This window comes from Corvus brachyrhynchos, unplaced genomic scaffold (assembly GCF_000691975.1).
Source record: "Corvus brachyrhynchos isolate BGI_N302 unplaced genomic scaffold, ASM69197v1 scaffold94, whole genome shotgun sequence".
NCBI lineage: Eukaryota > Metazoa > Chordata > Aves > Passeriformes > Corvidae > Corvus > Corvus brachyrhynchos.
The window spans coordinates 5,871,478-5,885,910 of record NW_008238330.1 but is presented as its reverse complement, the minus strand read 5'-3'; the positions used below and the strand labels follow the sequence as shown (position 1 = coordinate 5,885,910).

At 39.9% G+C, this 14,433-nt stretch overlaps 1 protein-coding gene across 32 annotated transcripts in view; it reads right to left on the bottom strand.

Moving 5' to 3' along the window:
- ARPP21 (cAMP regulated phosphoprotein 21) overlaps positions 1-14,433 on the bottom strand; it is a 142,677-nt gene that overhangs the window by 71,143 nt on the left and 57,101 nt on the right. For 26 of the 32 annotated variants that reach the window (XM_017734664.1, XM_017734666.1, XM_017734667.1 and 23 more), the window contains 2 exons: positions 6,880-6,988; positions 4,979-5,080 (listed from right to left, as the gene is read on the bottom strand). The exons of 1 other annotated variant lie outside the window; for it this stretch is intronic. In XM_017734664.1, coding sequence (XP_017590153.1) covers positions 4,979-5,080; positions 6,880-6,988 — 211 coding nt within the window. The remainder of the gene's footprint in view (positions 1-4,978; positions 5,081-6,879; positions 6,989-14,433) is intronic. 5 more of the 32 variants (XM_017734680.1, XM_017734681.1, XM_017734682.1 and 2 more) reach the window with 1 other exon arrangement.

Here is a 14,433-nt window from a genome sequence, read left to right as displayed (position 1 = left end):
GTTTCACCCCAGGCTGAGAGCAGATACAAACCGTTTCACCTAAAATCACCGGGATCCTTTGTACAATTACAACACTCTGTCTTCTCTCATTTTATGTACCTTACTCAGGTACCAGGTTTCATTCCCAAATGTGGCTGTACAGACTTCAGCATAGTCTAACTATGCTGAAGAAAAAAGCCCCAAAAAGCATAGTGAAGTCACCCCACGGGCTTGTACAACCTCAGCTGTGGGGCTGTGTCTTCTTCTCGAGTTTCATGATGGACATCTGTGCAGTCCCATTCCAAAGCACAGGATTACAGCTACTCTTACAGAAAAACCTTTGCTGAGACCAGAGTACTGGTCTGTGTACCCACAAAGTTACAAAAGCAAAGGGGCATGTAATGTACCTGTCAATATTTATTTTATTAAAGTTTTAAAACAGACTGGGGCATAAAGCAGAATAAATATATAGGATTTATATTTTATCAAGCAAGCAGAAAGGTCTGCTTCATTTTCAGTGTCTTGATGGGAACCACTATCAAGTGTGTTATAGACTTTAAACGGAGCCCATAATAACTCCATTTGTCTTCTTGGCTGATGATGTTGGCGCAGTGCCACACAATCCCTGGAAATTTTTCTTCAGTACAGGTGTGGGGCTGAGAGGCAGAGAAGACAGGCACTTTTTTTATTATGTTATTCTTATTGTTAAAAATCAGATGGCTAAGCAGCTCTGGATAGAAATTTAGCTCTACAAGGTCAGGACTCACTTTCCTGATGTATAGCATCAACAGTGCTCAATTTAAAGCACCAGGAAAGCTGAAACACCCAGCACAGCTGTTGTCAAAAAAATCCTTAAAACACCTGGCTCTTGTATAACCTTCGAACATACTGACAACAAACCTACCAGATCAAAAAATTGTGTAAGATTACCTACAAGTTAGTGTTCTTGGAAATCTCTGCATGCAAGATTTCCATTAGGGTGCTCTGTATGACTAATTTTTTTTTAAGAAATGATGTCTTGTATTCACTTTTCCAATTTTCAAGAACCTTTTAAAGTCTCAACTGGAAAACGTGCATCAGTTCTGCCAATGCAGTAGGTAAACTGGGAGATGCTGCTCTTGTTTTTAATTACATTAGCCAACACAAATAACTACTAACATGCAGCAATATCCTGCAGTGGATACCATCAGGTAGTAATTTTCCTGTCAGTTAACAAGATGTGATAGATCTCAGGCTTCCAACTAACGCTTATTATTTGATCTGCAGCCACAAAGTCTCTGTACACCAGTACAGGAGTTTTAGTATCTACAGGTTTATGGTGGCCAGCATGAGGCATGCCTTTGATTTATTTTTATTAATATTAAGCACTCTTCTTCCTAATGTCTTCCCACTAGAGGAATAGAACAGGCTGAAGCCACGTCTACAAATATTTCTTGTTTCTCTCTTTAATCAGAGAGTGATAAAGATTCTCTGAGTTTTCTTAACTAGAGGAATCGTGACTTACTGTACCTAAAGGATCTAGTTCTTCAGAATACACTCCTTAGTCAAAACCAGCCATTACAGTTGACAACAGAAAATAAACAGCATGGTGTATTTCCTTTAATAAGTTCCATGTGTACCACAGGCAATTCTAGCATTTGTGTAAGTAACAGAACATCTACATTTTTCATTGAATACAGAATGATTGCCAGAGAACATGAACTCTGAATGGTCCTAGCGTGACTCTGGCTCATGAAGTTATACATTGCGCTAACCTTGAAGAATGAAATTTCCCCCATGTAATTTGATTGCTAGTCTTTAGAATCACTTTTCTGCATGCTTAAAAGCCAAACCTCATGCATCATTTATGCACGCATTTGGGATCCTCTGTTAAATCTACACACAGGGAATTAACAACTTTTTTTATTCCTGTATGTTGTTCTTTGTCTTTCTTGGACAATTACTTTTCAACTTCCCAAAGGCAACTAAAGCAGTTCAGACAAGGAACTTCTCTGCAAGACCCAGACAGTCCAGTCCTCTGCTCCAGTGCACTTGGCTGTAAAATATACAAATTGTTTTAAAACTACATTTCCAATAAAAACATGTTTTAAAAAGGAAGGCTGTAAGTTTTGCAATTAAAAAATAACCTTGAAAATAGTTTCGAGCATAACAGAGCTCAGTCCGCACTTCTTTACTGTCAGCAGCCTGAAAAATTTGAGGTGCACTTGGCAGCTCTTATTTCAGTGAGCTGGAATGATCATGTTTATTAACTATTCATTTCTTCACCAATCCTTTTATTAAGATATCAAACTAACATGCTTCTCAATCCCTGCCACTTGCTGAGACAGAAGTCATTAAAACTTCCAGCTCTCCTTGTCAAAATTTGTGATAGCCAACACAGCAGATGGAAAACTTGCCAGAAAGTATAATTTAAACTGACTAATACCAGACCAATCATCATAAGGACTATCATAATGATGGCATTACTCATGAAAATACTTATTTTGTTAAAAACTTCCCACTTGGAAATGAAGAGATCTGGTGCACTAGAGTACTGCAAGATCAAAGGAAGGACAGGCCGAGCTCTCTGTTGGTATATGGGGTCCAGGTTAAGACATTTTTCACAGCACTCAAAACATGCATGGAATTTTTTGCCCCTGTAACCAGACTGCCTTTTCCTCATAAATTTTGTTTAAAGTTCTGACTCTTGGGCGGTTATCTAAAGGGTTTTGGGTACCTCAAACATGTTAGAGTGGGGGATGCAACAAGTTATGGCAGTACTCTTGACCTTCATGACTGCCTTTTGAAGACCTCTCATGCAAGCTCTCTCCATGCATACTCTAATTAGAAGTGATGTATCTATGATCCATTTGCTAAGATTCATAAGCAAGACACTGATAAATGCTTGACTACAGCAGTGTAAACAGTATAGAGGTAACAAAATACCACATGATTAATCCATTTGTGACTCTCTTTCTACATCCGTAATTTGCAGAGTAACAAGGCTTAGGTACCTACCTCACATAAACCTGGGGAAAACTGGATTAATTAATGGTCACAGAGGGCCTTAAAACTTCAAAGTCTTACATGCAGTAAGTGACTATCTATAATAGGAAGCCATTTCTCTTTCCTAAAATTGAAAAAATACATTGTCCACCACCACAACCACTGGCATCATCCTAAAAATACCTTTTATCTGGCAAGGAGTGCTCCACCCAAAAAAGCTCAGCTAAAACATAGATTGCTGTTAACATTAAACATACAGCTTGCTGAAATTCACTGCACTACGATGCTCACTAACACCTGCAATAGCAGAGAGAGAGAGAGCAAAGGAGTGGATATGAGAGAGAGAGGGAGAGATATCTAATATTTCTGATCTTTAAAAGTGCTCCCTCCTGATTCCACTTAAAATGCCTGCCACAAAGCACACTGTTACTTAGGTCCTGCCACTCAAAGATGCTAACCCAATGGACCACAACAACCTCCTGCTGTGGACAATTCAAATGCTCACCACTTGCCTGTTTTTAGAACTGAAATATCTAAAGGTAACAGCAGCAATACGCTATGGAGCCACTTTCAGCATACTTTTCCAGCCACCTCTGTTTCCCAGCCTGGCATTTCTAGTTGCAGCTTGTGATAGAAACTGGACTTTTTGGTAATGACTTTCCGTTTGGTAATTTTTAGCATTTTGCCTCATCTAGAGCCTTCGTCAAAACCCAAAGATTTTTTGGTTTTGCGTAAGCTCTTTCGTAATATGCCAAAACCTGCATATTTCATATCAGAAACTTGTTGCAAAGCGGCTTTTGGAGCTCTTGAACAACTTGGCAACTCTACCATGTATAGACTGTGACAGTATTTACAGCAGACCCACATGCTGAAACCAAAACATGAACTGAAGGGCCTCTCCTTTAACTGGAATCATCTCAGCCAAGAAAGAAATACTGAGACTAAAAACATTTAGATGTAGCTAGCTATGTACTAAGAAGCAAGTGAAACAACACACATCTTAAAACTATACAGTGTATTCTGCCAAAAAAACCCAACCTGGACGTGTGCAACTCCAAAACCAGATAATAACACTATTAGCCCTGCAACATATGAACAGTTTTAATTTAAAAGGACACTGCCCAATATGATTTTCAAAAATAGTTTTAATTGGATTTATTACCATATTCCTCTATATTGCAGAACTCCCTCTGAGATCTGAGATAGAACATTAAAATGCTGATTTTTTTTCTTTTTTTTCCTTTTATTACCTCATCAGTATTATAGCAAATTGTGATTTTCTTCTTTTTTTCAGGAACATCAGATATTGCTCATAGATGTTTCAGACTTAAATGCTTTCCTTAGCAATACACCTTGTTGTACAAGTTCTGAATTTTTGGTAAGGGCAAGAATTATAATGTCTGCTTCATCGTATTCCTTTTACAATATAATCATCAACAGCATGACTAACTCTTTCTGATGGTAGAAGTACAGTTCTTTAATCAGTTATTTCAAAAAAATGATGCAACTCCATGTTTAACCTCTGCCCTTTCTTTATTCTCATTGTCTTGATCCTACAGCACTGGCCCAAAAAACAAAAGCCATGAGGAGTCTCTGCAGAAGGACACTTATAAAGATTTGATCCACCTTGAAAAAAATATAAAATAACACAGCTATTTGAAGTTATTGAGAGTGTCCACTTAAATCACTGCTCTTTGGCTAGCAAAAGAGAAGGAAAAAAGAAGTAAACCTAAGCCAAGTGAACATGGACATTCAAAGAAACAGGATAAGCACTCCCCAGACAACATCCTGGGCCTGATCTCTCCTCTACTCTTCTCCCTGCAACTCTCATCACCTCACTCTCCAGAAGCCAAATCTCCATACCTCTAAAGCTCCTCTTGCACCCTCTGCTTTCCCTTGTCATCTCCAGCTCCACAGGGCAAGTCCAGCTGCAGTGTTGTTGTAGGAGGGGGCAATACTGTCTGACTACCGGCGAAGGTATGGCACTAAAGAGGCAATTAAAATAACTACTCACATCTTGTGCAAATATTCTCTCCCTCACTCTCTGATACTCCTCTTCTCTCTCTTCAATTGATTTACTTCGTCTGTCATCTCTAAATGGAAGAATTCTGTTTTGCTGAGCAGAAAGAAAACCAGGAGGGTTATATAAGTTGAGCTGTTAAAAACTGCCATTAAGTAACTGTCAGCTGAGAATAATAAATGTTCACTTAAACAAATGAAGCACAAAAATGATAGCTGTCATTCCTGCACAAAGCACCCTGCAAGACTGGGTGCTTGAGGATTTCCAATTAGATACTGCACATGGGTTCATAGAGCAGGTAGCCAAAAGGAGGCTTTCTGCACAGCTTTTGTGGACCTGCCATCCTAAAATTGGGTGTGCTCACCCCAGGTCTAAGTGCCACTGTTCTCAACTGCTAACATTTCTCGGTTCTTGTATCAGCTGTGAGGAGCAGGAGGGCAGGCAGTGGTGTGCTACCTACGAAATTGAGGAAGAAAGAGGGTAACTAGGCTGCAAGAGCTAAACTGTAAACCCTAGAAGAAACCCACAAAGTCTGTGTGTGCAAGGAGAAGTCCCGGATATTCGACACAACAGTTTAAACCATTTTCACACCATAAGGAACCTTCCACTGAAGTTTTGCTGGGAAAAGAAGGGCTATTTTTGCCTCTTGGTAAACCACAGCGTGGGAAATGGCTGTGCCATGGGAAGGAGGAGTGGAGAAGATAGCCCCCACAGGGAAATGCTTCATTGGCAAGTGGGTTTCAAGGACTGCTCCTTCTCCCCCTGCACCCCAGCACGGGGTGAGATAGGTCATGCTGCTTTCCTTTGACTGATCCCCATGGTCACCACACCCTGAAATTGCTTGGGGTTTCTTTTCAAAGCCAACTTGGATGCAGCACAACTGGCAAGGCTGCTATGTACAACTGAAAGTCAAAGAAAAAGAGGGTGAAAAGAAGAAAGAAAAAATCAGTCCTTTACTGAAAACATGAAGGGAAGCGGCAACAAGAGACTCACTGGTTGGTTCCTCCACAAATATAACCCTAGCAAAGAAAGCATATGCTGTCTTCTTACCTGTGAGAATTTTCTCATAAAAGCAAATCACATCAGAACCGTTTCAGATAATTTTTTTTTTTGTTCATCTATTCCACATACACAGCTTGCACTGGATTGCAACAGCACAACACCTGCTTTTAAAGGCAGCACAAACACACACATTTCCCTGGCGCTCCCCTACTCATCAAGCTCACCTAAGGTAAGGTAGTGTTATGGCACAGGCAACACAGGGGGGAACGTCTGCCACAGTACATGCACAAGCAAGTAAGTTACACAGACAGTAAAAGGTGGTGAGGGCACAGGAGGAGGAAGGGAACTAAGAGATGAGCCTCATTTATTTTTGGTCAAAACTTAATTTAGGACGGTTTTTAAAAAAAAAAAAAAATCAACCTGGCCTCACCATCACATATTTGGGGCTTTTTTTTTTTACTTTTTTTTTTCCCTCTCTCCTTTTTGGGCTACATCAGTTCATCACTGCTCCATACTGAACTCCAACTCTGAATGGGTACAACGGAAGAAGGAAGCTACAGGGAGCGTAACAACTGCCGTAGTTAGGCAAGACATTGAGGAATGCGACTGACACAGCCTTCCACGCAGCCCGGAGCCACCGGCATTCCCCCTCCCACGGGCATGCAGCAAGTCCTGCGCCAAGCAAACCACCCATGCAAACCCACACACTGCCACGGCTGAAGCGGCCACGCTGGGGCTTGATGCCACCCACGGTGGTATGTATGCCAGAGGAGGCGGGGAGGGGCAGGAGGGCAGGGGAGCAGGAGAGCAACAACAGAAGAACAACAATAACATCAGTCAGCCCACCTTCAAAAACAGAACAAATTTCAGCAACTCTCGAACCGAGAACCAACCTGATTGTCTTCTTTATCAATACTAGAGTTATCTCGCTTCAAGATAAATCGCTTCTGGGATTCTTCACCTTTTTCATCTTTTAAATGTTCAGAAAACCTTTGCTCTGGTCTGCCAGCAAAGTAAAACATAGCAATAAAAAAATCTTTCTTTTGGTTTTGCCTTGATCTTTATTTCTCAGTGCTCTTTGTTTTCACAGAGGCATTCAGTGCAAAAGCAGTTAACATTTGTGAGATGCTGCCTATAGCTGTCTGAGGCTGCTGTATCACTGCTAACTGTTATTGCTATAAATAGCTTTTGTTGTTGTTGTGTAGCAAGGAATGGGAATCCAAAGTCTCAGTCACTGAAATATTTAGACTCTCCTCACTGTGACTGAAGGACAGGGAAAACAAATTACCATACTGTATGTTAATTCGCTTCCTTCAGTAGCTGGGATCTCCAGCAACACTGCCACTTAGTGAAGCCTATCCATCTTGAAAAGGAAAAACTGGTAGAAATCTTAAAAAACACAACACAAAACAAAACCAAAACGAGACACCCAAGAGTTTTCTCATTCCCAGTACACAAAACCAGTAAAGCGGGGGACTGATGATGTTTTGCTTAAACAAAAGTTGATCTCATCACCATTTAGTGGGAAAAATACTCCAGAACAATCATAGAGTACCAATTAGTTCACCACTTTTAACTCACACATTTATTTATTTATTTTAAAATCCAAATCACACTGGTTCTGGCTCAGCATTTTCAGGTTTATAAGCTGTTACAACGCTGTTCCACGTTCTCACCTTGTGCAAAAAGCAGTATCTTATGTCACTTCACCTTGTGCAAAAAGAGAATTTTAAGAAGCAACTTTTGTGGCCGAGTTGGTCACTGCCATTGCCTCATAGCTGTCAATAAATAATGTTCCAGCCTGCACAATTCCCAGAGGGGTAATGTTTCAAGCCTGCAGTGTTTAAACCTGCAGTGTCTTAAGCCCAACCACATCAACGGGTGACCAATGGCCTCAAGAACTGGGCTCACATTCATATGTTGCTATCACCTGACTGAGGGTGATAATTACTGCACAAACTGTGTTTTAAAAGCAGTAATACACAGTGAGATTCCTGTCAGGGAACACAAGCCTTGTGCCCAGTGCTGAAAGAGCTGCCAACAGCAGTGGTGGTAGGAGATGCTCATGTCTAGATACCTACACAAACAAGACACGAAGCTTCCACTGACATCAACAGAAGCAATGGTGAAGAAATCAAAAGGCAGAATTTAAAGTCAGTGCTTTTGCAAATAAAAGTCCTCTACAAGCGTTAAATAAACCTTTCAGCTTGATCTTATTTCACAACAGAAAATTAAACCAGATGCATAGATCAGCAACCATCTTGTTGTTACAGCATTATGTATTTCAAATCAAAATACAGCACATATTCACGCCATAATTGCAGTCCATAACAATTCATTGCCAAATATACAGGAAACGTTTGTAATAAACTGTAAGAAATTAAATAGTAAGGCACACCAGCTATCCTGCCTCTCTTTCTGTGTGAACTTTGAGGACTTCCACTTCTGCTCACAATTTACATTTTTGTGACTAAGTGGCAAAACACACTGTCCTGATTTCCACAGATTTTGACAATTCAAGAAATCTCTGTTCACCATCACAGCTGCTGGCACCAACAGATATATAGCATTGCTTGTAGATATAGAGTCCAAGTCACTAGATTCCCTGGATGCCCTACTAGCCCTCTTTAAGGAAAGCCCAAAGGACCATGGCTCTCTGCATAGTAATTTCATCATCTAATGGGTCATTCATTATGTTTCCTCATAAACAGAAGGGCTACAAAGCCCCATTAATGGATTGCTAGGTGGGTTGTTCTCCCTTTGCTCCCATTAATGAGTACTATGCTTGCACAGCCAGAAACGAAGATTCAATCACTCAAATATTGTGCTTTGACAGGACTGTCTGAGAAGTGCTATTTTTCTTTTTTACATCCTAAAGCACAAACAAAATTTCTGCAGTTGTACCATCAGTGTAAAATTTAGAGCTGTAAACTATCTGCTGAGCATCTACGAAACCATATACAAAGCAAATTAATTAGATTTTAAAATGAAGGGGAAAAAAGGTAATCAAAAATTGGAGAGAAAAAAAGCTTGAAAAATAAACATTTGAAAAAATGTCTCCTCCAATTACCAACTTATTTAAACACTAACATGATTCTCATACTTCATAGCATTATTTTAAATTTTAAATCTCATTTTCACTTCATTTACTATTTATAAAATCTTTTTATTTTTCATAAGAGAATAGGAGAAGTATAGATCAAGCCATGAGTCAAAATTAATGATTCAGTATGTGCCTCTTAATAAAATTAATCTACAAGCCCAGTAGGTGATCAGTCTTCAGTTGTGAAAAGAAATTTGCTTGGGCAGAGAGACTCTGCAAATGTGCAGAGCACTCCAGAGCACCACGGTACCTTCAGCACCGTGAGGAGAAGGTCCACCGCCCTCAGTCATCTCTGCAGCTCTGGGCCACTGCCATCAGCAAGGTCCCCAAGAGTATGACCAACTCAGTTAATAGGGATGCAAAGCCTGAAGGAAGACTGTCAAGTGAGATTTAGGATACCACAGCAACAAGGATCTTCAGGCACACCAACCTGCAGGCCTCCCTCAAACACTGAAAACCATCAGTTGAAAGAAACAGACTATTTCAAAGAAGATATTCACACATGCGCATGTGTTTTTCTCTTCAATACTGTCTCCTGCATTTTCCTTTTTAACATCTATTGCAAAAATAAATTATTGGTAGGATACAGATGGCAAACAATGTTCAAAACCAGTAAGTGAAACCAAATGTTCTGAATGACTTGGGTAGAGAACACGTTGACTCTGCAAACGTTTGGGTTTGTTCCACTGATGGAAGTCAGTGTAAACTCCACATTCCCAGCTTTAAAGTTCCCTGTAACTATATAATGCATTTGCTGTAAGGAAGCAGACACACTGTGGTTATTCTGGGGAAATCTGTTACATTAGTTTATGAATTTTCAGGTGAATCAGCTGGTTATAAAGAAGAAAATAATGCGCAATTTTGTGCAAGATGCAGTGTGGTGTCAATATATTAACACCGTATATAATTACAGTAATACAGCAGATGCAGGGAATTATTCTCATGTGAGTCCTAAATTAATAACAATCACATTTACTCTTCTAAGCTTTTTTAGCTGATACTGCCACTAGTAGTCAGCACAATATATAAGATTGTGTTCATGCATGTAAGGGAGTGAATTTATCAAGATTATTTTTAGTATGGCATGAATTAAGTTCTTACTGAAGTCAAAGCAAGGTTTACAATTATTACTATTATTACTACAAAAATAAGAAAAATCAGGAACTTCTTCACTATTACCACACTGGATACTTAAATTACGTCTTCAAATCCTAAAAATAGTTTAATTTTAAAAATGGGACTTGCAGAGCCCTTTTGAAGAGGCTCTGAGAACTTCTGAAGGCCTTATCACTAACTCAAGTATTCTTCACTATTTCGGGATCTTCCAAAAAAAACTACAAATCACGAACAAAACAACTTACAGTACCTGTACCGTATTGGTGGGTTGACCCTGTGTGACAGTACACCCACCTACTTGGTAAGAGCCACGTGCAAGGAAAAAGATATGCAAATATTTGCCTACAAGCCATGCTGTCTACTTGTATGATGGATTTCATTTAGCCCATTCGGTATTTCATTTACCCCCCCCCATGGAATTAGTGCATCACTTGAGAATCTCAAAGCCTACTATTCCAGAAAAAGAAGCTTAAGGAAGAAATACCTTTTAAGTCAATAGGATTTTTTAAATTTGAGGACTCTACTGAGAAAACCGAAAAGTATGACCCAGTTATAGCTTAAAGGCTCAGAAACCAACACAAAGGGAGGGGGAAAGCACACAGGCTAAAAAGATGTAAAGTCTGGCATGGTTTTTTCTTTGTTTTGGTTTTATCTAATATAACCTTTTGATCACCCAAATTTTTATTGCTTGAAAGTATTGATGAAAGCAAAACATCTGTGTCCTGAAAATGCAACTTCACAAAACCACAACTGCATATGAATTCATATTTCCTAACACTTGTCAGGTAGCTCAGTTAGTCACCTTTCTGGCAATGTGGTTCTGAAGAAAATGCAGAGCACATTTCCTCCTTCCCTGTAAAACTCTTGATCAGGCACTATGAATGCTTAATGGAGATTAGACCTGAGAGTAAGTCAGTGCATCCTCAGGCAGCTGCACAGTCCCCTTCTCACTCCCAGATCTGCCAGAAAGCACAGGCCCTTTGAGCAGACAAAGCAGCCTCTCCTCTCCATCCCGCCCAGAAAGGTAGCACCATGATATTCAGATAGATGCCAGCAGAATACCTCCAGGTAGCCAACCTCAGTAGGTATCCTGCAGCATCCAAACATTTCACCATTAAAAGCTTCCCAAAACACTCTGAGCATCTGCAAACTTCTGCGAAGTCTGCTTGCATCACTTTAAACAGTCTCCTAATCTGTTTTATTCCCCACAGTGAAAAGATACCACTTCTTGTCAAGGGATCAGTTTAACCAAAGGTGGACACAATATGTAACAGGCATCATTAACCCTACTATGCAGTGTTTTTCCCTGGCTCAGGAGCACTTCTGCATACTTCTGTGCAATGTCAGGTCCAGACTTGGGGAGAGTACCCAGGTAAAATCTCAGGGCAATACTGTGTCCCCATTTCTTGCGTCTGTGCTCCTTCCCCGGCAGCCAATGATCATTTCAACTCTTTCAGACTCATTTTTCTGTTGGCAGAGTACTGTAATGGTCACTTCAAGATATGGGTGAAGTTTCTTCTTTCTGTGCTTGGAATCATTTCATTGTGAGGGTGACCAGCCACTAGCAAAGACAGGGATGGTTCTGGACATGGTCTTGGGCAACTGGGTCCAGGTGGTGCTGCTTGAGCAAGAGTTAGACAAGATGACTTCCAGAATCCTTCCATCCTTAACCATGCTGTCATTTTGTGAAACACTGAGTCAGTTATATAGTAAGAAATCCATAGTGGATCAACCCCCCATCACTACCTTTTAGATGGTTTTTGTGTCTGTTCTTTCTTTTATAAGTTGGCCATTTTCCTTTCTGATGTTATAGTTCCTTAAAAGCTATCTTCAGTCCTTACTTAAGCAAGGCCCCAAAGGCACTTTTCTGGACTCATTCCTTACAGGGAAGCTTGTATTTTGGAAATGGTAAAGCTGGAGCAAGCAGCAAAATATTTCTGTGCATCAGGAAGGAAAAATAAAAAAAAGAAGATTTTTTTATAGCATTAGATGATTTTTTTTCTTCTATCATTATGGTGACTTTAATGCAAGCTACTTCCATTCCCTTCAGTAGAGTTCCTCTCAATTTATCTCTGGATGACAGAAAACAGAGTTCATCCCTCAGGCATATTTTTTACATGGACTCTTTAAGGAGAATTCCCCATTACATGCTCATTTAATGCTTTTGATTCTGAGTCAACCCTTGTAAGTGGCAATGAAAAAACCCCAAGCCCTAACTACCTTAACCAGGTATTCACTATTTAATCAATTTAATCAAATTACAGATTTTAAAAACATATTGCAGAATGGTAATAGCTATTAGGATACACAGACTAAGGAAGGAACAGGGCATTTCCTTGAGTCTGCCAAGCAAACTAATGCAGTTTCATAGACCTCTATTTGCACAGAAGACAAGAAATGAAGTACTAGGGGGGAAAAAAAGCCTGCACTCATTTAAAATAAGTTAATTAGCTCTGAAATAACTGTCTAAGAATCAGGAAGCACAGACTCCACACCAAAAGGACAAATGGAAAGAGACAAGCATGAGCTTTGAATGTTACAGTTCTGAAGACTTAGTCACTGCATTAGCAGAGCACACAAACAGTCTGGTATTTTCAGGGCTGACTTCTATACAGCACATAAATCTTTATTATGAGGCACATGTATCTGACAACCCCGCAGCACACAGGCTGTTGCAAGATGCCTTTCAAAAGAAGCAACAGCCTCACCATGTGTGGAGAAGATGAGTTTGACACTACAATGCCTGATGCAGTTAAAAAAATCTAGCAAGCACTTAGTGTAAGTCATCTGCAAAAGCCTCACAGGTAACAGCCAAGCAGCTGTCTGAAAGAACCCCACACAGGAATGCAAGTTCAAAAGGGGAGATCACTGGGGCGGCCAGGAGCCCAAAAAATTGAACTTTGCATTTGCAGTGCAATCTTCATTTAATGCATATTACATGGGACAGTGCGTTAATATTCCTCTCCTGAATGAATGGCAACAAGAAGCAAAAAGTAGGTAGGCTAGTGGGGCTAGGAATGGGAAAAACACCACCCGGGGTACTCAGAATCATCATCTGGCAAACAAAATGAATAACTGACAAAAAGGATCTTATACAAGGATGCCATGAGGAGAGCAATGGAGTAGCAAGAGCTGGAGAGAAATGCTGCTGCTGACAGGATTCAGAAAAGTTGTGAAGATTTGGGGCACTCTTATGCAGGTGTTCTGATGGTTTAACAGTGTTTTCTTGTTATTTACACTTGTCTTTAATTAAACTGATTGCTCAGTCCATCATCACGTTGGCCTCTATTTTGAAGGCATGCTGTGACACAGTATGGTGGCCTTTCCTAGTGTGCTAGTTTGTGAGTATCTACTGTATCTGCCTGCTGTGTGTTTTTTTGGTTTTAGGCTGAAGTCTCTCCTGGGGTTCTGCATTACTACCCTAGCAAAATTATGTAAGCATTGCTGCCTCTTTGCTTTACACCTTGAGGGGCAAAACACTTTTATCTGCAGTACAAACGCCTGTTTTGATCGTGGAGGCACAGGAACATATTCTGAGAGTTAGAGAATTTACAGACATTAGAAGCAAATATCATCACTGTCAAAAGGCTCATCACCCAACTTAATGAAAAAGGCAGAATTCCAGCCCAACAGTTTAAATTTGTGGATTAAATTCTATCAGAACAACATTTTACAAGAAGGAGGGCCTGAAATTACACCCTGAAAATAGGTTTCATGTATTTAGGGGCTGATGGATGCTAAAACATGGTTTCAAAAAGCCAGAATGGGAATTTAAATATAGATAATTGTTAAAGTACAGTGCAGTTATATTATCACATCTTAATACTTAAAACCACTCAAGATAGCATTGCAAGCATTTGAAGGTAAATGCCTCATTAACAGATTGCTGCTTTTATCATATGAGTCACTAAGAACTTCTGTTATGATGGTAAAAGCACATTAAAAGCTATTAAAAAAAAATAATGTACAAGACAGTTCTTCAAAGCGCTGCCTTCTCTGTTGCACAGGGGGGAAAAATCTGCAAAAAACCAAATGGTACCTTTTCTCTGGTATAAAACTATATAATCTTTATTTTTTTTTTTTAGGAACAGCAGCTGGCCTCTAAACACGTTCAGCAGTTATTATTAAACAGGGATGTGGAAAGTCACAAGTTATTTTCACAGACATTCTTCCCCTCTATTTGGGGTTGCAAGTAAGTCTGGCAGGACTGGAAAAAAGAGGCAGGAAT